Here is a 21,792-nt window from a genome sequence, read left to right as displayed (position 1 = left end):
CAGCTGCGTTCCTCGCAGGAGTAAGCGTTTTCAGCCCTAGACAGTTCCCCGCTGCTGGAGAGGGCGCGTGTCCAAGCCGTTCAGAACTGGCGCTACAAGTTCAGTGATTTAGCGTAGCCACATGGACGGGGCAAGAAGCAGCCTCCTCTGAAACCCCCCACGCTGCCCACTTCCATTAATTTGCATAAGTAATCAATGTCTTGTTAACGGCTCATTACTCTGAAACTGAAAAACATGTGGTAAAAACTTCCATTCAACATTGGGGAATTTTTTACAGGCAAATTATACTGAAGATGGTGAAGGGAGAAACTGACCAGGTTTAAAATTACAGCTCGGAAAACAACTGCCTTGGAAACCCACCCTGTGCTGATCACCCATTTTTAGATCTGCATTTAAAGCAATCAAGAGGTTAATTCCTCCCCCCCCCCCCCCCAGCCGCTGATGAAATCTCCCTTTTGCAGGATTTAATTTCATCTCCTTTCATCTCCTTTCTTCGTTGCCACACAAGCGTTTTACCAGTTTTGTCTCTCCTCCCTCGTAAAGCCTTGCCTTTGAATGCCAGATTGCTCCTTTGGCTAGACTGTCCGTGAGAGAAATATATTCTTTCCTATTAATGAGAGGCGATTGCAGGCTTGAAGCCCTCTACTGTATTTCTCTCTCTGCTGCTCTGAGCACCTAATCTCTTCCTTGGGCTAGCTTGTGTGGGAAAAGATTTACCCTTTCAGGAAGAAAGGGCTTTGAGAGTATCAAAGACTTTAGAGTGGAGGGGATGAAGGTTCATTATTTGATATCTATAACTAACCCACACAAACATTTAAAGGGCTGCTGTCAAGGTAGAAATAATTGCCAGACAACTAGTGATTGAGTGCCTTGGTGTTTCTTGTTTTGTTTTGTACTCAACTTGAGATGCCTTTAAAGGGGTCTGAATCTTTCTGAGGTGCTCAGTAAGTTCTGCAAATTGGGATGCCTTTAAAGGTATCTGATGTTGGGTGCTTAACATTGCTAGTCACTGCCCTCCCTTCCCCAATCTCGGCCAATTTGTTTAAAGTGCAAATCTGTTTGGCAAAGTGGTGTACAAACAGCACGTGATCCCTCATCTGATCTCCCCCCTCCCCTGGGTGTATTGGAGTGAGAACTGCTCACTCTGGTGCCAGGAACAGGTGGCTTTTCATTGTGACAGTCCTGCCTGCCTGCTAGCCCAGTGAGCCAGCCTAGCTCTGGGGGCTCGGTTCTCCTCCTGGTGCATCAGCAGCAGTTTGCCGAGTGCAGTCATTCCACTTATGGCAGCGCAGCTGTAAAGCTGTGCCCCAGGCCCACAGAACCCATATCGCTAGTGACAATGTGCGAGGCGGAAAGACACCCGGGAGACATCGTCAAAAGCACCCAGGTCATTGGGACTTAAGCACTTCAGTTGCTTAAGTGTTTTTGAAAAGTTCACTCCCTCCCCCGTCCGCCGGAGTCTTAAGAGCCAGTGTGAGTTTGCAGAGCTGGCAGGTTGGGGGAGCAGAGGGGATGCCCCTCCAGATCCTTTTTACTTGCAAACTGACCTATGTCGTAGACTCCAGGAACCCACCTTGCCACTTCCACTGAATTGCTTTTCAGAGTAGCTCTGCGCCCTGTGGGCCTAAACTTCCCAGTCTGCTGTGCCGCGTGCTGCCGCTTACCTCCACGGCAAACTGGTGTAAAGTGCTACCAGGGGTGTCGGAGTAAGGCTGCGTCTGCACTCGCAGCGCTGCAGCCGACGGCAGGCGTTCTTCCATCGCTGTAGCAAATCCACCTCTCTGAGAGATAGGAACTGGGTCGACGGAAGGATTCTGTCCCACGGTCGGGAGATTCAAGCTCTGGTGTGAATCTGTCTCTGTGCCAAACGCTGTTGGGATTAGAGAGAATCTCGTTTAAAGCACTAATGATAAAAAAAAAAAAAAAGTTACTAAATTTGTCAGCCCTCCGGGGAGCCAGCTGGATGTTATTTCTTTAGGCTTGGGTCTTTTTGCAGGCGCCGGAGCAGAAGGGGGACTTGAATGCCCTTGCCAGGGCAGCCCTGAATCTGCTGCTTACCAGCTTGCGGGAGCGGTTTGAGTTGCCAATGTGAAGCTAGCTATGAAATCTCATTGGCTGAGGCTGATGTCTTGGAGGGATCTCCACTGGCCCCTGCCTGCACAGCTGCTAAGGAGCACCCCTTTGCTCTCGCTTTCCTCCTGGCCCGGCTCTTGGTGTCTGCTTGGAACTCTAGGGAGTGAGTTTAGAGGGGTCGCCGCAGGGGGATGTTGGTGTATGGGGCGAAGGAGGACAGATCAGTGGTGAGAGCATTAGTTTAGCCATTGGGGCACTAGCCTTGGAAGATGCAGGGTTAATTCCCTGCTCTGCCACAGACTCTTTATATGACCGTATCCAAGTCACTTAGTCCCTCTGTGCTACAGTTTCCCATCTGTAAAATGGGATAATAGCTCTGCCCTCTCTCCTAGGGGTAAAAAGAAAAGGAGTACTTGTGGCACACATTAAAGACTGTGAGGTGCTGAGCTACTCTGGTAATGGGGGGCCAGGTCAGGATTGTAGCTAGCTAGATCCTTACCTGTCTGCTGAACTGGAGCAGGACCCGATGAGCCTCGTAGTCTTGGTTTCTTGAACTGCTGTGTTAAGGAAGAGGCCGCTGCTGTCTGCTCTGTTTTGATGGCATGGGCTCGTGAGGCAGAGGCTGCTGCAGCCCTCAGCTGTGCAGACTCTGGGTACCCCCATCCCATTGCTTAGATGGCGCCTTGCCCCCGGGAGTGCTGCATAGGACCCTTCCTTGGTGGAGGATCTGTTCCTGCCTCCACCAAGTCGCACCCCCCAACTTGCAACCTACTGGGGGTTTGGTCTGCTCACGGCTCTCTTGGCGTCCCCGCAGGCCTGCACGAGATCGGCCTCCTGAGCAGCTCCAGGCAGGATCAGCCTCTCTGCCTCACCTCTGACATCTCCTGCAGTTGTCCTCTGCCTGTGTACACCCCCTGCAGAGGGGACCTATCCCCTCACTCTTCTGCCTGCTGAATCCCTCCCTCCCTCCTTTTTTGCTGCTGACGTCCCTGGCTAATGTAGAATGATGCTCAGCCCACAAGTGCAAGGGCTGTTACCATGCCTATAGTGAAGATATTTCAAATCTAGGCTGTGATGTTATCAGCTAAAAATGACTTTGCAGCAAATTGATGTGTGTGTGTAAGCCCGGTCTCTGTGTGTGTAAGCAACAGAATGTGTCGCTCCAGAATAAAATGCAGTGATGTCTGTCTTTCTTTTAAACTATAGTTGCTTAATTAAGTCTCTCTGGATATTAGCAGCCCAGGTCAGTGGGATGAACGAAAGCATCTGAATGCTTTCTGTGGTTTGAGCCTTTTGTGCTAATGCATCTCATTGGGACAGATTCCCGGAGCCAAGGGGCTAGCGAAGATCTTTGCTTGGAGGAGCTGGGCGGCATATATAGGGTGAATACTGTGACCTTTGCCTCTCTTGATTGCATAGGGACACAGGGATTGCCATTTTGGATCAGACCCATGGTCCAGCTAGTCCAGTATCCTGTCTCTGATGTTGGCCAGCACCAGATGCTTCATAGAAAGGTGCAAGAGACCCCTCCTCTCCCAATAGGCAGATGGGCAACCTGCCTTCTTTGAGGCTCTTCCCAGTCCCCAACAGAGATTTGATTTAACCCCTGAAGCGTGCGGTTTCACTCTGTTAGCACTAACCATTCTAACTCTGGATATTCTCGTTATCCACACAAACATCCGGTCCCTCTTTGAATTTTGCTAAATTCTTGGCCTTCGTGATGTCCTGTGACAGTGAGTTCCACAGGTTAATTGCACAGAGTGAAAACTATTTTTTCTGTTTTTTCCAGTATGAACTGGCCACCTTTTCAATTTAGTTGAATATGTCGCCTTGTTCGTTTGTGTACTTTTATCATGTCCCCGCTGACTGGTGGTGATCTGGACTCTGCTTGAACTGCAAGGAGACTATGTCCCGTGGGATTTTCCTTGATGATGATCCTCTTATTCATCTCCTGTAAACCATCCCAGTCATTTCATTCTCTCCTCCTATGAGAGTTTTCCTAGGCTCCTCTGGGTGGGTGGAGCTTCACAGTTGGCTCAAGGCTGGTTCCAAGAGGGATGGTGGGGGGCTGATAGCACAGAGGTAGCTTGTACACAAAGCCGGGATGAGGGATGGGAACCCGGTGGCTGGACAATGGGCTGACGGATGTTACCCTGGGTGGCTGGCAGTTGGAAAGTAGCGACAGTGCTGGTGGGGGATGGGCAGCCGATTCTGATCCCGGTTAATTGATGCCACTCCACTGATTTAGACAGTGCTGCTTAGGATTTATGTTAACCTGCTTGAGCTCTGAATCTGGCCCACGCATTCCTACTCTGGATTGACACCACCTAGCTGTCTGGGGTCTGAACCTCGCTGGCCAACTCTTGCGTTGCTCGCAGGTGGGGTGGATGAACGGTTTAATCAGCGGTGGTTTATATCGCTGCGTGTAAAAACAAGGAGCACCGCAGAAACGAATTGCGCCCCTGGAAGTTGGCTACCGACCGACCCACCCACCTGCCCTGCTGCAACTGCAGTGACGGGGGGTCACACACGGTCAGATGCACTGTCCTCTCTAGCAGGTTGATGCCTTTCTGTGCAGAGTCCCTCGCTGGCTGCGTGCCTTCAAAAATGGGGTCTCACCCTAGATGGGCCATTTCTTCAGCTGTGGCAGGACAGTTCATCGGTATCCCTAACAGCTTTATTGATTAAGCTTGATATAAGCGGCTCTGTTCAGACCTCTGCCTACAGAGAGCCATTTGCCTTGGCTGAGGTGGAGGCATAGATGGAGAGCATGGTCTCGTGCCCCCAGTACAATACGGTGGGATGGGGGAGTGTTGCCCCCACCCGGTGTTTGTCCTGTGGGGCTGGGTTGTGCTGTCAAGGAGCTTCTCTGCCTGGGCTTGGTGCTGCATTGTTATGCCATGTCATTGTGAATTGATGCAACCCCCACGGCAAGTTGCACAACCAGCGTTGTGCAATGTTACAACACCAAAAAATAATAATAGCCATAGACAGCTTTCGCCCACAGATATCCCAAGTGCTTTATAGGTGTTCACCACACAGGCCTTGCAACCCTGTGTCAGTATAGGTATAGACCAGGGGTGGGGTGGGAGTGATTTGACCAAGGGTCACCCCCCAAGTCAGTGGCAGAGCTGGGAATATGTTCAGGAATCCTGGCTCCCTTTCTCCTGCTCTACCTACTGTCACATGCTGCCTTTTGGTGAACTGCGTTCAGGATTCCACTGTGGAGGAAAACACCCTTGGATTTTGGGATCGAGGTTGAGCTGACTGCCGTGCTATGGAGGAATTCCCTCTGCTGCCGTCCTTGGTCCATCGGATGGGGCAGATGCCTTAGTGAGATGCTGTCTGCTGCAGGGGAGTGTGTTCGGTGGCCGGTCCGCTGCTTGAAGAACCAGCAATGAGCTAGCACTTCTGTCTCACTTCCTTTACCCTCTCGGGGGAGATGCCGCAGCTCTCTGCCCCGATAGTGCTACAGGGGTCAGGAATACAAGGGAAACTACCAGGGAGTTTCAGGGAGCTGAGTGCAGTGGCCCCAGCTGGACTCTACGCTGTGGGAAATCTTGCTGACATAGAAAGGCTGTGTGTGGTTTGGGTGCCAGGCTGTCACATGAAAGACCTGGGTTCTAGTCCCGGTTCTGCCACCAACCTAGGGCAGGTCACTTCCTCGGTCTGTGGCTCTGTGAAAAGCGTGATCAGAGTGGAGGGCTTGAGAAAGGTGCCACGGGGTCTGTAACAAGCCTGCCAGGGCTTCCCCATGTTAGCCTGTGGCCGTCAGAGGGCTCTCCGCGAGCACAGCCCCTCCTGCAGCCAGCATCAGGCTGCGATACAGAGGATGAATGCCTCCTGCTGAATCCCACCCCACTGCCTGCTGCACCTGGCTACTCCCAGGAAGGTTTCCCCATCTAAGCGCTGATCCTGTTGGACGTAATTGAGCCCAGCCAGAGGAGGGATATGGCCATGTGAGAAGCTGGGCGCTGTGGGGGAGAACGCTGAGTTGCCACTCAAGCATATGGGGCAAAGGGGTTTAAACGTTTGTAGCTAGCCCCCTTGCCTGTGATGGGCCGAGCCAGTCCCTTGGATCCGGCCTTCCCAGAACTTTGGGGGAAGTTCTGATCAGGATCCACACGCTATCTACATGAGTGCAGCCACTCAAGGGCCGTATATGTCCCTCTATGTATCCATGACCCTGGACCTCCAAGGAGCAAGCAGCCTTGCATGCCACAAAGGGCAAGCTTGCTGGAGTTGGGCACAACTGGACGAGTGGTACCTGCAGCCCTGCCCGGGTACAATAGGTTGAAACCTCTGCCTTAATTTGCCTGCTTTGCAGAAGCCCTGTGTTCTTTCAGAGAGGGTAAAGCTTGTGCCAGCCATAATGGATCTTTAGGAGCTGAAGCGGGGACACTGGTCAATGCATGCTCTTTCTTTGCCTCTCATTCTAAAGGGAGAGGGGGCTTTTCAACTGCGGGTGTATTGTGAACCGCTGCTAGAGAAAGGGAATAGCTTTTTGTTTGGGAGGTCATTATTGATTGGGGGGAAAAGGTGAAGCCCTGCTACTTTTGGGAATCACAGCAGGAGGATCTCTGGCCTGCTCCCAAAGAAACACCTCTTCCCCCCCCCCAAGAGACACAGTGCCCGCTGACCCATTCACCACCATCCATTTTCACTGTTATTGCCCTACAGCCTTTCTCATTCTAATGAGAGCGGCTTGGCTATGCTGAGAGGCTGGTTAATGGTAAACTCCCTAGTCAGCATGCAGAAGTCTTGGGAACACAGAGGGCCATGCAGCTGGCCAAAGAGGAACCTAAGGATTGCCACGCTGGCTCAGACCTGTGTTCACCTGTTATCTGGTATCTTGTCTCTGACAGGAGCCAGCACCAGCTGCTTCAGAGAAAGGTGCAAGAGACCCTGCACCAGGCAGTGAAGGGATAACCTGCCTGCAGGGAAGGATTCTTCCTGAACACTAGTAGTTAGAGCTTGGCTTAGGCCCTGCTGCATGGGGGTTTATAGCCCTACCAGATTAGTTGGTTCTGTTTAGTCCATGCTGTTGTAACTGTGGATGCTCTTGTTATCCATATAAATGCCCAGTCCTTTTAAGGACCTTGTTAAGCTCTTGCCCTCCGTAAGCTCATGTGGCAGTGAGTTCCACAGGTTTACTAGGCAATGTTTGTATGGATCCAGGTCCTTTTAAAATGAATGGGTTTTCAGTGCACGTGGCTCAATGGAGGGGCAGATTTTCCATCCAAGCAAGAACTGCTTGTCCTTTAGTCTGATCAATTCTGACCTGGGAGGGGCAGAGATCCTTGCTCTTGACATACATTCTGGGTACTCAGAGTGCAGGCAGAGGGGCAAATGCAGCTTGGAGAGTCTTGAAACATGCCTGGCCTTCCCCTGTAACTAGGGCCAGGGCTAACCTTCTTGGGGTGAAACCAAATGGAGCAGTGGTTAGAGACAAACCCTTGGTACCAACACCCCCGAAACTTTGGCGAAGCAGGGGTATGACAGATTCCAGATCTGAATTTCACAACATCCTCCTAACCCTGTAATAGACTGTTCTGAACCCCCTAGATCCTCATGCCCTCAAATGTAGGGGCACTTGCAATCCAGATTTTGCTCCGTGTCTTTGGGGTCCTCTTATGTAATAGGGGCTCTCAGGTGCACTGTGTCACGCAAAGCAAAGCGGCCGCTAGCAGATATGTGATATTATTTAAGTTACCATAGTGCTTAGGAGTCCCAGTTATGGACCAGGGCCCTGTTGTGCCAGGCGCTGTATAAACACACCCTCTCTAACTACAATAGTTCTGCCTCCCATTTGCTTCAATAGGAATTGCACCTGCATGTGCAAAAGATACATATAAACTTGTGTTCTGTTGACTGCAGAGTTCAACCCGCAAACAATTCCTTCAGCTTTATGGAGGACAATATAAGCCTGGGCAAATATTATGAGTCTGGGCATGTTGTTTTTGCCTATGCATTTTTTAATACAATGCAATGTATTTAACAGCTGCTGTTTATACAGAACCACCAGTGCACAGAATTACTTATGCACAGTGGGTAGGAACAATACGGCATTCTCTGAGTAGGGCATTATGTTGATGCATGCAAATGCACACAAACATAGGTGCTGTCCGGGTGCTCCTAGGAAGTTCCCGCTGCAGCCTTCTGCCTGGATGTGGGCTCAGAACCGATCCCCCTGACCCAGACACCCACACACCTTGCATCTAGATCTGAGCTGTTAATAGTCGGACTACATGCCTATAACAGGTTGAACTAGTACCCAGGATCTGGACTTCCCAGAGCTTTGGGGAAGATCTGCAGTCACCCTTGCAGGCTCAGTCCCCTCTCTTGTTTGGAGACCTGCTGTGCATAGCGTGGTGGTTGGGTCTGTGCCCCCAACATGCTTGACTCAGCCTGTCAGCTTTTGATCTGCCCGCCAAAGTTCTGAGCCAACCGCTGCAGAAATGGCAGCTTTTCATGAAAACCCTGCAAGTTCCCATGTGGTTTTGATCTCCAAGCATGAACCCTCCCCAGACTCCTGGCCAGCCCAGGGCTGAGATCTGCGTCAGTAGTGACACCTAAAAAGTTTTGTGTGGCTTTTGAGGGTTGGAGTGATGAAACTTTCACCACGCACTCACCTGAATTCAATCCTTGTGCGTGTCCAGAGGTGTGAGACTAATAACGTTCAGCGCTTATGGCCTCTTTTGATCTGAGCCTCTCCAAGAACTTTACAAAGGTGAGTCAATATTACAGACCAGGAGACTGAGGCACAGGGAGGGAAGGTGACTTGTGCAGCACATCAATGGCCGAGCTGGGGGAGGAACTCAGATCCCATGACTCGCATGCCAGTGCAGCGAATAGTGTTCCGTGCAGGGTGAAAGGTATCTTAACATGCCCCTTCTGGAGATGAGTGGCTCTTCCATCACGTTACCAAATCTGCTCAGTTTCAAGCCGATTTGTATTATGGTAGTTCCCTAACCAAAATCAGGGGCCTGTTGTGCTGGACACTGCAGAGACACTGGGTAGGAGACAGTTCTGCCTGGAAGAGCTTGCACTCTAAAGAGACAAGACAGACAAAGGGTGGAGGAAAGGAAGTGTCCTTGTCCCCATTTTACAGGTGGGGACCTGAAATCCAAAGAGATTAAGGGCTTGTCTACCCTTATAGCGCTGCAGCTGAGCCGCTGTAGTGCTTAGTGAAGACGCTACCTTTACTGATGGGAAGTCACTCAGCAACGTCGTTATTCCAACAGAAGCTGGTATTGCAGACCAAGCCTAAGCGACTTGCCCGAGGAGTCTGAGCCTCTGGTGTCCTGACTCCCAGGCCAGTGTCTTGGTTGCCAAGCTGGCCTTCCTCTCTGGGAAGGGTGATTTAAAAGCCTGCTCTGGGTGCCTTCACTTAGAGGAATCTGTTCTGCAGGCATTGGCTGGACGGGTTGTGTGCATTGTGAGGTGTGACTCTGGTGATAGGAGCTGGTGGCTGACTAAAACAATCCCCGTGGGCGAGGGTGGTTCAGGGGACTCCTTTTCCCCAGGGCCCTACGCATGTTCGGACGCAGAGTGTCTTGAGGGGCAGGTGAAACAGAGCCCAGTGGCTGCAAAGTTCAGTGAAAGAAAAACCACCCGCACTGGCTCAGGACCCTTTTCTGTTCTTCGTGTGGCTGGGCGTGAGCTGGAACTGTCTGGTGCCCAGGCCAGCTGACCTCTCGCCAGCGCTCTGATGGCTTCGTGCTGCTGCTGTGTCACACTTACACGGGGTCTTTCATCCTTGGCTTCCCAAAGCCCTTTACCAGACCCACGATGAATGTCTCTGACCTCTCTTTGCATGAGTCATGGGACGACCTTAGTCTGTTCAAGGACGTCAGCAGCTTAAATCTGAGCCTGGGGTCGCCATCCCTTTTGCTCTGTTCCCAATCATCGCAGTCGGCCATAGTAGTAAATCGTCGATGGTGAGTGTCTCCCCCTTTGCTCAAGAAATGGTAGGCAGGGAGCGGCTCTGAAGGAGGAGGGGTTAGTACTAGATCCACTTCCCTCCCAGAGTCAGGACTCCTGGGTTGTATCCACAGCTTGGAGAGGGAAGTGTGTGTGCTGGTTAGAGCAGGGGATGCAGGAGTCCTGGATTCTACTCCTGGGAGGGAAGAGGTGCTCGGGGGTTATAGTGGGGAGGGGAGACAGAGTCAGGACTTTGGGGTTCTGTCCCCCATGCTCTAACCGCTGGAACCCCTCCCATTCCAGAACTGAGAATAGTACCCAGGAGTCCTGACTCTCAGCTGCCCTGTGCTAAACCCCGGAAAATGCTCTTGATAACCAGCTCTCTAGATTGCAGGGAACAAATAGTTCCCTGTGGATGGCTGACATTTCTACTGTAAAGGGCCCTTTATCCTAAACTCTCAACTTGCCAGCAAACTTCACAAGGCTACAGGGATCGCGTCAGTTACCAGCAAAATGTAGCCACCCATTTACTGGGGCAGCGCAGTCTCGTGCTTAGAGCTGATGACTGGTTCAGGACTCTTGGATTCTACTCCTGAGTCTGGAGTGAAGTCTAGTGATTAGAATGAGGGGGACTGGGAGTCGGGTCTCCTGATTTCTGTCCCGAGCTATGCCACTCACCTTCCTACTTAGGCAAAGTCACTTCTCTGTGTGTCAGTTTTCCTCATCTGCAAAATGGGTGGAATACTACCTTGTTAGGTCTGTTGTAAAGCGAGGTGCTTATCAAGTGCTTTGCGACTGTTCTGTGGATTTGTTCTCCTGGGTCGTTGCCTGCTCTCATATTGGCTATGGGACAGATGTGAAGACTAAAGTCTCTGCTTCATCCATTTTCAATTTCCCAGCTCACCCAGGAAAAATCCCCTCTGTTCCAGAAACAGCTGCATGTTCTCTCCAGGCTCAGAACCTCTTGATGCCTCTACTTCTTCCTCTGGTCGGCTCACTGTAAAATGATGTTCAAGAAACCTATAGTTTCTAATGGTAGTAGCGGAGCAGGATTTCCACAAACTTATGTTCCCGGCATACTGTCTAATGGAGAAAATACAAGCCCAGGGTAATCAGTGAACGGTTTACAGAGCCTTCCAGCGCTCGTCAGACATTTGTAGATTAAGCTGCAGCGGACCATTAGAGCATCTAGTCTGGCCTCCTAGATAACACAGGTCATAGAATTTCACCTAGTTATCGCTGTACTGAGCCTAGTAACTTGTGTTTGGCTAAAGCAAACCTTCCAATAAGGCACCCAGGTTTAAGAAGGAGAATCCACCACTTCCCTTGGTAGAGTGTTCCACTGTTAGAAATTATGCCTTATTTCTAATTTGGCTGGCTTCAGCTTCCAGCCATTGCAGCTTATTCTGCCTTTCTCGTCTAGATTAAAGAGCCCTTTGACACCTGGTATTTTTTTGCCCACTGAGGTACTTATACGCCCTAAGTCACTGCTTGACCATCTTCTTTATTAGATTGGGCTCTCTGAGTCTTGCACTGTAGGGCATTTTCTCCAGCCATCAGATCATTTTTGTGGCTCTTCTCTGCACCCTGTCCAGTTTTCCAACTTCCTTTTGAAAATGTGGCCACCAGAACTTGTCACAGTTTGCCAGTATTGCTCAATGGTTTGGAGCCAGCCAGGGTAGCTGGCGAGAGGAATATGTTCCTGTCAGAGGCCTGTGTGAAATGAATTTGGTGGGTCAAGTTTCTCCAAGAGTCCAAGGACTGAGTGAGAGCCGTGGACACTAAACTCTCTTTGTGATCTGGGGGTTGGGGTGAGGCTTGGTGGCTGGCCAGGCTGACACACACACACGTGACTGCCTGTGTGGTACCAGTTCTGTTGATATGCAGGGAGGACCGAGTTTCCAGGACTGTTGATCTTGTAAATTTCATGAGCACAAAATTCCTATCCAGTTGTCTTTGTTTTTTTAAACCCTCTCCCCTTCTCATGCACCCACAAGTCAAGGAACATTAGCGCCATTCCAGGAACCTGCAAGCTCTGGAAATGTGCTATAAACACCCAACGCACGCCCCCCCCCCCACGGCCCCCCCTATCGATATCTTAGGCATCAGCCAGAGCTGTCAGCAAGGGCCCCTGGGACGGTTGCTTGAGGCTATGTCTACACTGCAATTAGACACCCGTGGCTTGCCCAGGTCAGCTGAGTCGGGCTAAGGGGCTGTTTAATTGCTGTGTAGTCATTTGGGACTCAGCTGAACCCTCCCATCTCGCAGGGTCCTAGAGCTCCAGCTGCAGCCTAATCGTCTACACTGCATGAACCCTTTCGTGTGTCAGTTTCCATCAGCTGCTCCCCAGTTGCCAGCACTGGCGCTGTGGATAGAAGGATATGCTGGGACAAATTCACCTCTGGTCACTCCAGTAAATTGAGTTCGAGCTCCGGTTTCTGAGCCCAAACGTCCTCATGATTCTGGGGTGTTTTTGGCCCCATGTAGCGTTAAGCGGAGCCTCCGACACCCTCCAAAGTGGCCACGGTTGGCGTCCAGCTTGCAGAGACACAGCAGGGGTTCCCCCAGCATTGTGTTGGTGTCCACAAAGCAGGCTGTGATCAAGAGCTTTTATGAAGTCTGAAACCTATGAAGTCTCCATCGGCCTTTGTTGTTGCCACAGTGGTGGTGGGGCCAGAGGGATGCCATTTTCCAAGATGGCAGAAGGGAGGGTGAGACTGTTTTCCACCAGGACATGGAGTGCGAGCGATTTAGTGTTGCCCAGAAAGCAGCTGACAGCGGCTGAAAGAGGGAAATGGCCTGGCCAGCTGGAGGATGCACATCCCCTCAGTGTGCAAAGCTTCTGTGGAGCCCAGAGTGGGAATTAAAGAGCAGCTGACATTTACCACCCTAGGGGTGAATTCCCCCCTCATCCCCAGGCCTCTCTGGGTCAGGGAAGGGTAAATTCACTTTCTTGAACCAGGGGGACCTGCTCTGAAAGTCCTGGAGGTCCAAGGCAGGGAAGGTCATTACAAGGAATGGGGGAGACCAGAGGCATAGCCACCCAGTGCTTTGCATTTACAAGGGTCTTTAGGTAGCCTGGTATCAGCTCGGAAGCATTAGTGGTGTTGAGCCATTAGCAGACGTGACACTTATCAAGAGTGCCCAACCTGGCTGTAGATTTGAAGGTGCTAATGTGTCTGATCCGGGCCTAATGGTAATTAAACCCGGTAAATATTGTTTCTGTAACCTAGCAAAGAGGATGAACTTTCCATAGCCACAGACCGGGCTCACGAAGGCTACCAGGCAGTGTACATGGAGACACTTTGGGGATGAAGTCATTGGGTACAGAGACAATTCCCCCCCAGTCATAGTGCAGTCTGCATGATGCAACGGGTTTGTATGGGACTTGGACATCTTTTATTCTGCTTTCCTGTAATCAGGGGGTCTGGATGTAATCTGCAGTCATTGGTATCCACGGCTGCCTAGGTGAGAGGTAGCGTATCCTAGTGGGTAGGGCACTGGGTTGAGAGTCGAGGTTCTAATCCTGGCTCCGTCGCTGATTTATTGTGTGACCTTGGGCAAGTCGCTTCCCCCATCTGTGCCTCAGTTTCCCCCATCTTTAAAGTGGGGGTAATGATACTGACCAGCCTTCGAGGTCTGTGGATGAAAAGCCTTGTGGAAGGACGACATAGATTCTCCATTTTTATTGTTTTTAATCATTTTGATGGATAATATCAATGTGTATTTTAAAGCATTTTTTTCGATTATCAAGTCCTATTTTCCCAGTTGCTCAAAGTTATGGGTTTTAAGGACTTTTTATCATTTATTTTTATCTATTTAAATGTTCACAGTTGTGGGAAATTACTGGATGGGGGGGTCAGACATGAATTATTTAATGACAGTTGAGGTTGAGATTAAAAAAAGTTATAATTGTTGAAACACAAATTGTCAACATCCCATATCAGAATGTACAAAGCAAGTAGTCTGAAATCAAACTGAGTCCTCATTTTCCTTTCCCTGTTTTGCACATTTTGATGGTTAGAGATAGGAATATTTTGTCGTGGGTATACGTGTGCACAGGAAACTAGATGTTTACCTACATTTATTGATAACAATTGAGTCCTTGCAAGCCTAACTGTGTGTGGGAGGAGGAGGAGGCAGAGAGATGAAGCAAAATTGTCCAAAGTGCAAGCCCCTTTGTACAGCACCTAGTGCAGTGGGGTCCTAGTCTGTGACTGGGGGCCCCTAGATGCCACGATGATACAAATATTAATAAAGGGTGGCTGATTCAGAACAGGATGTATAACACAGAAGCTCCTGGCTCCCAGACCTGTGATCAGTCCACTGGGCCACACTTCCCCTTAGTGAGTTGCATTTTGAGCTCTTTTGGGCATGGGAACCTGTCATTTTCATGTGTAAATTCACATCACTCTCTAAGCCATATATTAAAACCTTTTAATTAAAAAAAATTAATTAGAGAGATCTGTGGATAAAAATGTGCTAGACAGAAGGGCCAAATATTGCGGGCATTTATATACCACACCGATGAGTCGGGGGTGAATGGCTAGGTAACTATTGTTATAAACTCTGCTGTAGATTGCAGAAAGTAAATCCAGAGTGACTCCGCTGGACTGGACGTTATCAAACAGGAATGAGGTCAGGATCAGGCTTTCTAAATTCTGCTCTTGGTTACCTAGAGTTGGATGGAGGGGTGCCTAGTGATTAGAGCACTGGACTGGGACTTGAGCAACTGGGTTTTAATCACAGCTTTACTCTGGCCTGCTGGTGACCTTGGACAAGTCACTATACTGCCCGATGCCTCCGTTTCCCCATCTGTAAAACGGAGACCATGCTACTGACCGCCTTTGTAAAGTGCTTTGAGATCATCTGATGGAATGTGCGATAGAACAGCTGGGGATGATGATTATTACGCTGTTGTAAATCTGGAGTGACTCCAGTGCGGTGGACAACATTACACCAGCGTTAGCGAGGACAGAATCAGATCTTATGAACAAAGTCTCTGACACTCATGTAACTGGAGTCAGAATTTGGTTCATTGCTTTTCTGGGACTCTTTACACTGCCTCCGGCTGTTGGGATGAACACAGAAGGAGCGATGCTCCTATGCTTTCCTGCTGCTTCTCAGCAGCGATGTAAATCTGGAGTAACTCCAGGGGAGTTAGCCAGGTGTAAAAGTGATTTAAGCAGGTGCCCACCCTCGCCGGGCCAGATCCTCGGCTGGTTCAAATGAAAACAAGCTCTTTAGAAATCTGCGACAGCTACCCGACTGTCTTTTGTAGCTGGCTTGGGTGGGGAGGGAGCGAGAGAGCTGCCTGGTGCTTCGTGTGACCTGAAAGAAGTCGATACGGTCGAATCGCTAGCAGAAAAACCACATCCCCCTCTTCCTCCTCCTCTCCACACGCACGCGTGCGCGTACACACACACGCACGGCGAAGCCTGCGAGGATTGGCTCGCCCGCCCCCTCGCTGAGGCGGGCAGGGGAGTGGGCATGCATATCACGTCCACAGTGTTTGTTTCTTCGGGGTGGGGGGGGGGAAGCGAGCCGGAGCTCAGCGGTATGATAATGACTCTAGCGTCTGGCAGAAAGAAAAAAAGCCCCTGAATGCACCAGGGTGTCTGTAACCGAGCTTAAAGGAGAATGAAGCAAGATGGCTGCCGGGTAGTGTTGGATTCTCGCTGGAACTGACGAGGGCTGGGGGGGGGGATTTTTGTGTGTGGGGGGGTGGGAGATCGCTGGCAAGCTGCGAGAGGAGAGAGCATTAAAAGCAGAACAAGGTAAATATAGGCTCTGCCTTGTGTTTCGTTTCAATGGCCTTTAAATGCGAGAGTTGCCCTCCCCCGTCCAAGGGAATTTGATAGGGATTTTCTAATAGATCACGGGTGTTTAAATAACACACAACATGCCCCCTCTTCCCCCGCCCTTTCTGCATGCAATTCCCTGATAGCTGGAGAATTGTGGTAGCTTGAACTGCATTGTATTTTGACTTTTTTTTTTTTTTTTTTAAATTCCCCTTGCAGGTGGAAGTCGGGGACAATAAAGAAGGTGGGACGCAGGAGCAAGTGCTGGTGACAAAGGTAATCCTTTTTTTTCCCCCCCCCTTGTTCAAAGACTGAGGACAAAGCACGGAAGGGAATCTGCGGTGGGGGGTGGAATTGGCCAACCACTAGTGACAGCGAAGCATGTGTTGCGGTATTTAAAAACCCAGGCGCCTCCAGCTTTACCCCTGCTGAACTGCAGATCCCTCTTCATCCAGGCATTTGCTGTTATTATTTTAAGCCGTAATGTTTTTGCAAGGGGGGGGGAAGGAATCGCTGCATTTCAGCATCTCCTCTCCTCCCGTGGTACAGGAGCAAAAATAAATAAATATTGCCACAATCCCCTCTTCCCCCTTGTCTTTACAGGGGAGCAGCAGCCTTTCCCCACTCTCTCTCCTAGATCTGCTGAGCTCAGTCGTAGGGCCGGTGCAATTAACAAGAGAGACTAGACTCCCCTGCTTTGAGCAGGCATGACATCACCCTGATGTAACCATGATGATGGCAGCTGTCATACCTCACTAGGATGGACCCAGAGAGTCTCTCTGAGCTGCCGTGACCCAAAACCGCAATTCGGTTTCTCTGCTTCTGGGGAAAAAACACAATTACGAAGAAGAGGGGGAAGGCAAGGTTTCTTAGGTTTTGTCACTTGAGGTTTAAGGCCGGTTTCCACTCCGTGTTATGCTGATGTGAAATCAGTGGGGTTACTCTAGATTTAGACCTGGTCCTTTACTCTGCTGCAGATCTGATGCCTGTGCCTTGGGAAAATACCCAGGAGTAGCTCACCGTGGGCGTTGCTATGGGGACAAAGTTTGGAGCGTGGCACTGCAGCTTGCCTCGACGCTAATGCTCCGGGAATATGAGATGGGGGAAGAGGGAGGCTAAGAGGGAAGGTGAGTGAGCTGATTTCATTAGCGGTTTCAGGAGCGTTACCTTGCAGGGACGGAGGCTGGGTCTACACTCGAAAATTAGTTTGATTTAACTCCATCGCTCGGGGGGGGGTTGAAAAATCCACACCCCTGAGTGGTGGTGTTAAGCTGACCTATAGCCCTGTGTAAACCGTGCGAGATTTGACAGAAGTATTCTTCCATCGACCTAGCTACCACCTCTCGGGGAGGTGGGTTACCTACACCAACGGGAGAACCCTTGCTGTTGGCGTATATAGTGTTTACACTGAAGCGTTACAGCGGCTTGACCAATGTGGTTCCTGAGTATTCGCCAGTCTGGTTTTTTTTTTTTTTTTTTTTAAAAAGTGTCCCAAGCGATGGGGTTTCCACTATTCCTCTGGGGAGACCACTCCACAGATCTTGCTGATAGAAAGGTTTCCTGATATTCAGTCTGTACTTCAGAAATAACAGGCAAGATCCTCCGCTGGTGTGAACCATTGTAACTGCATTGGCATCGGGAAAACTACACTTTTGACACTAGCTAAGGGCCAGTCGTTGCTTATTTTATTCTCTGATTGCATTTCCCGTTCCTCAGCTGTGTTTGCCATTTGGCTACGTTGCACCCAGGAGCCAAGGGAGACCAGCTGGATATGTATGCATCTGATGAAGTGAGCTGTAGCTCACGAAAGCTTATGCTCAAATAAATTTGTTAGTCTCTAAGGTGCCACAAGTACTCCTTTTCTTTTTATGTATATCCTGGGTATTTCTGCGGCCACTTTTACTGTGGCGTCTAAGGGCAAAACAGCTCAAAAGAGGGGGTAAGGAGACATTGATTAAAGTTGAAGCTTCCAGCAACGCTGTGTGTGTTCCTGCCGTGCCCTATGTCTTGTGTTCTCACAATATAAAATATTGCCATTCGGAGCTGTTGGCCTTTGATGCCCACGTTGCACTGGGGTAAATGAGAGCCCACAGCGCATAGCAATGGGGAATCTGCCCACGGTTTGTTACATCAGCGCAAGATCCGAGTCTGGCCCTCAGGCTCCTTGTGGCGAAGTGCTGAGCACCTTCAATTCCGTGGTTGCTGCAGGTGCCCGGCGCCTTTGGAAATTAGGCCGCTGGTTACGGTAGCTTCCCTTATACCCCTTTGTAGCTGACGACCGTCTCTGAGTTCGGGGAGTCCTGTGCAGAGAGGAAATGTAATACTTGGAAACGCCACCGCTCCCGGTGGTGTAATTGGCGTGGTACTTTGCAATGTTAAGTAAGGTTGTCCCCGGGGTCCAGAGGGAGGGGATCCATGTCCTGCTTGCTGCTGTTAGCTGTGACCTAGCAAACAATGTGTCAGGTCCTCCTGCTTTATTCGCACTGGTCCTGATTTGGATCACACATCAGTAGCTGTGCAAGCGTTGCGCCATTGACATCACAGGGCGAGATTTCTTTATTCAAAAGCACTTAAGTGAGTTAGGAGCCCATGTCCCATTGACTTTTAGTGGGCCTTGTGCTCCTAACTCACTTTGGCTGCCTTTGAAAATCCCATCCAATGGGCCAGCCTGGTGTAAGTGAGCGTCAGCGTCAATGGCTAGTGTACGCGGGCTGAGGGTCTGGCCCATTGGATACATGCACCTTCTGCAGATTCAGGCTCCTGCCAACACGGTGAGCCAGAGGTTGCATCAGGGCTCTGCCAGGGAAGGTACCAAATGGAGCAGCTGTTGTCATGCTAGCTTGGTAAACAAACAAGTCCTGACTGGAGTGCTAAGTCTTTGGTGGCACCTAATTAGCACTGTTGATGTTTGTTTGCTTTACCAATGTGGATCCTTTATCACAGGTAATTAGGGAAAGGGCAGGCCAGAGGGGGCTGTTTGCATTTAGAGTGGGGAGGGTGGGGAGCAAAATACCCTGGCCTGCTGCCTGACCTCTTCCTTTCTTTTGTTTTCGGTGTGAAATGCTAGGCCACTGCAGGTACAAGGGGAGATATTGTAGCAGCAGGGTTACAAAGGATGGGATAGCAGGCAAATTAGATTCCCCCCCCTCCCCCAAAGGACATAGGGGGCTGGTGTTGCAAAGGAGGGAGGCCTCTTCTTCCCTCCCCAAATTCAACCCCTTAACTTGCATTAACCAGGTGAAATTCACCCCTCCCCCTGCCAAACTGGCATCGATGGAGTTTTGGGGGGTGCAGAATGGAATCATCCCAGCTGGTGGGCACGTAGGCCAGTCCCTTCCCAGCTCCTGTGAGGGGCACAGTGATGAATGGACCGTTCCAGCCGTGGCACCCACGTCCCTTCCACCTCTCCCTCCCCTGTGCTGTGCTCTCCAGAACCGTAACGGAGCCCCCTTCTTCAGCAGGGCATGGCCTCCCTTCTTAATCACCAGCCCTTGGGCAATGGAAGTGTCCCAACCACACCACACTGGGTTCCTCGACGGGGTGGGTTCCATGCACCGAGGTGACACCTGCCATTCCAAGGTTGGGGGCAGCATTTTGAATGCAAAGCCCACCAAAAGGGGCCTGTGACCACGATTTTTCTCTTCTGATATTCTCTACTCTTTGCACGCATGCATGATAGCCGGATACCCTGCATCCGTTTCCACTGATCTCTCTGTGGTTGGGATTTCCAGGGTGCAGTGGCACCAGTGGATTTGTGCATCACCCCACTCCCCGCCGGAGGCATGCACTCAAACCCAGATTCATGAGCGGAAATTACTTTAGGTAACCACCTCCCCTGACGGTTTGGCATGGTTCAGTGCCACCGTACGTCTTCGCTCAGGAGAGATCCATGCCTGGACTAACTGGGTGCTGGGCGGGTTGGGACTGAGGTTCATTGGCAGGGTTGGGATGGAAGGCCCCGAACTGGAATGGTAGGGGGGAGGCTGCTGGTTAGGCATTAACATTAGTAGAATTGCGTAAGGTGGCCGGGAACTGGAATAGTTGAGAAGGGAGGGGATTGAAGGGCATGGGCAGAGCTATATATACGCAGGACTGCGGGACAGGATCGGGCTGCGTCTGGCACAGCGGAGGGAGCTTCTGTCAGGCCGGAGGTGCCCCAGGAGAGCTGAGGATGGTTTGTACAGCCCTTGCCCGCTCTGACTCAGACCAGCACCCTGCCAGTCCCTTGCTTCTGCATGCCCTAAGTTCACTCCGAAATCTTAAAAACATATTGATACCCCTGTCTGTGACGTTCATCTTATTTGTGCTTTGAGTTCGCTGGAAGAGACTTGTCCGATCCCGTGTTATTGGAAAAGAACCTTGCTTCTTCACTGTGCTCTGATCCAAAGGAAGTTGAAATCAAATGTGAAGAGGCTGGAGATCACAGAATCATAGAATATCAGGGTTGGAAGGGACCTCAGGAGGTCATCTCGTCCAACCCCCTGCTCAAAGCAGGACCAATCCCCAACTAAATCATCCCAGCCAGGACTTTGTCAAGCCTGACCTTAAAAATATTTAAGGAAGGAGATTCCACCACCTCCCTAGGTAACCCATTCCAGTGCTTCACCACCCTCCTAGTGAAAAAGTTTTTCCTAATATCCAGCCTAAACCTCCCCCACTGCAACTTGGTGGGAAAGTCTGGGTCTAATCAGCTCGTCTATATTCCCTACCGATGCTTATACGAATGGTGGAACAGAACCTTCGCTGTCAAAGTTCGTCCATTGCTGCAGATCAGATCAGTTGGTTCCACCGGAAATGCTGTAACCAGGAAGAGATCTTTCCAAAATTGCCACTTTGCCCATCCCCAGTGCTGTTGGGGAACCCAAGAAGGATGCTTAGCATGTGGCAGTTCTGCATGGAAGAAGATTGGCTGCATTGATTCCCGATGTGCTGTCAGCATTGTTTTCGGAAAGGTATTCAAAATGAGACCTTGAGCAGAGACAATATTGCATTTTTGTTTGTTTAATCTAAAATGGCAGTTCTGTGGTTTTTTTAATGTACCTTCTGCAGATCCTTTCCGCTGCATCCCTTTCGTATTATTATTCCCTATTAAAACAAGGCTTTGCTCTGAAATCAGCAAGCTGGGAAATGTTCACCACTGAGACCTCAATTTCCAAATGAGCCATATGAAAAAAAAGAAAAGAAAAAAGAGATCGTAATAGTTCTAATTGCCTACTGCATTCTTGTGCCTCCAATCAGTGCAGCATGGAAGGTATGAAATAATGTCTGGATGGCTTTTCCCCAGGGGCCAGGCACAATTACGTACTGCTGATGTCATAAAGAGTGGGATCATGGGTCCCCTCACTTCTAGTGAATTGCTACATTTCTTTTTCGGTTGGATTTCAGGTGCTCTGCAAGAGAGAGCGCTCTCCAGCATCTGTGTGTTACGTGCAGTTGTCCATGCAGACTGTGATCTACTCAGGGCATGGAACACCCTTTCTTGTATGTCTGGAAAGCAGCCAGGAGATTGCGGGTGCTGCTTCAAATAAATAATCATGAAAAGAAACAGCTGTGGGTTTCTTCTTCGGGGACAGATGTTGTGGGGCGGGGGGAGAGTGTGAATCAAGTAATCCAGATTGCTGCAAGGATTTGCTCCCATCAGAGGATTTTTCAGTTGACTTCTTTAGGAGCAAGACTGGTCCCTCAGGGTGAGTCCAGAACCCTCTTATAGCAAGAAATCCAGCCAGATCATGGAGCTGCGCATCTCTGAATTAACATGGCACAAGCTAGGTGTGTCTGGTGGAGTTTGCAGGGCCATTCGGGAAGGTTGAGGCCCACTATTTAGAGGGACAGCGAAGAGACCGAGCCCCCACTCATTGGATCTGATGCTTTGCGTGCAGGGGCTTTTTGTTGTCCCAGTTCTGAGAGGGGAAGAGCTCTGGTTCCCTTGAGGAGGACAACAACACAGCATGTATATCCAGTCTTGTGGGGATGTGCTTGCACTTGGCCCTTCGTT

At 50.3% G+C, this 21,792-nt stretch overlaps 2 protein-coding genes across 6 annotated transcripts in view; one reads left to right on the top strand and one right to left on the bottom strand.

Annotated features, from left to right (window-relative positions):
* Nucleotides 1-3,055, bottom strand: part of LOC141978145 (uncharacterized) — a 48,822-nt gene extending 45,767 nt beyond the window's left edge. For both annotated transcript variants that reach the window (XM_074940018.1, XM_074940019.1), the window contains exons 1-2: nucleotides 2,573-3,055; nucleotides 1,665-1,870 (exon numbers count right to left, since the gene is read on the bottom strand). In XM_074940018.1, coding sequence (XP_074796119.1) covers nucleotides 1,665-1,870; nucleotides 2,573-2,741 — 375 coding nt within the window. In that variant the 5' untranslated portion in view covers nucleotides 2,742-3,055. The remainder of the gene's footprint in view (nucleotides 1-1,664; nucleotides 1,871-2,572) is intronic.
* The window catches only part of TET3 (tet methylcytosine dioxygenase 3), a 158,517-nt gene that overhangs the window by 16,681 nt on the left and 120,044 nt on the right, over nucleotides 1-21,792 (top strand). Inside the window, exons 1-3 of one of the 4 annotated variants that reach the window (XM_074940007.1) lie at nucleotides 15,718-15,773; nucleotides 16,017-16,073; nucleotides 16,775-16,924. Coding sequence is in view for 1 of the 4 variants with exons in the window: in XM_074940006.1 (XP_074796107.1) it covers nucleotides 16,017-16,073 (57 nt within the window). In the remaining 3 variants the exon portion in view is untranslated. Of the gene's footprint in view, nucleotides 1-15,717; nucleotides 15,774-16,002; nucleotides 16,074-16,774; nucleotides 16,925-21,792 lie in introns of those variants that run through there. The other 3 variants (XM_074940009.1, XM_074940008.1, XM_074940006.1) reach the window with 3 other exon arrangements.

This window comes from Natator depressus, chromosome 26, assembly GCF_965152275.1.
Source record: "Natator depressus isolate rNatDep1 chromosome 26, rNatDep2.hap1, whole genome shotgun sequence".
Lineage (NCBI taxonomy): Eukaryota > Metazoa > Chordata > Testudines > Cheloniidae > Natator > Natator depressus.
Note: the sequence above shows the minus strand (reverse complement) of the source record. Positions and strands in the feature narration are given on the sequence as shown.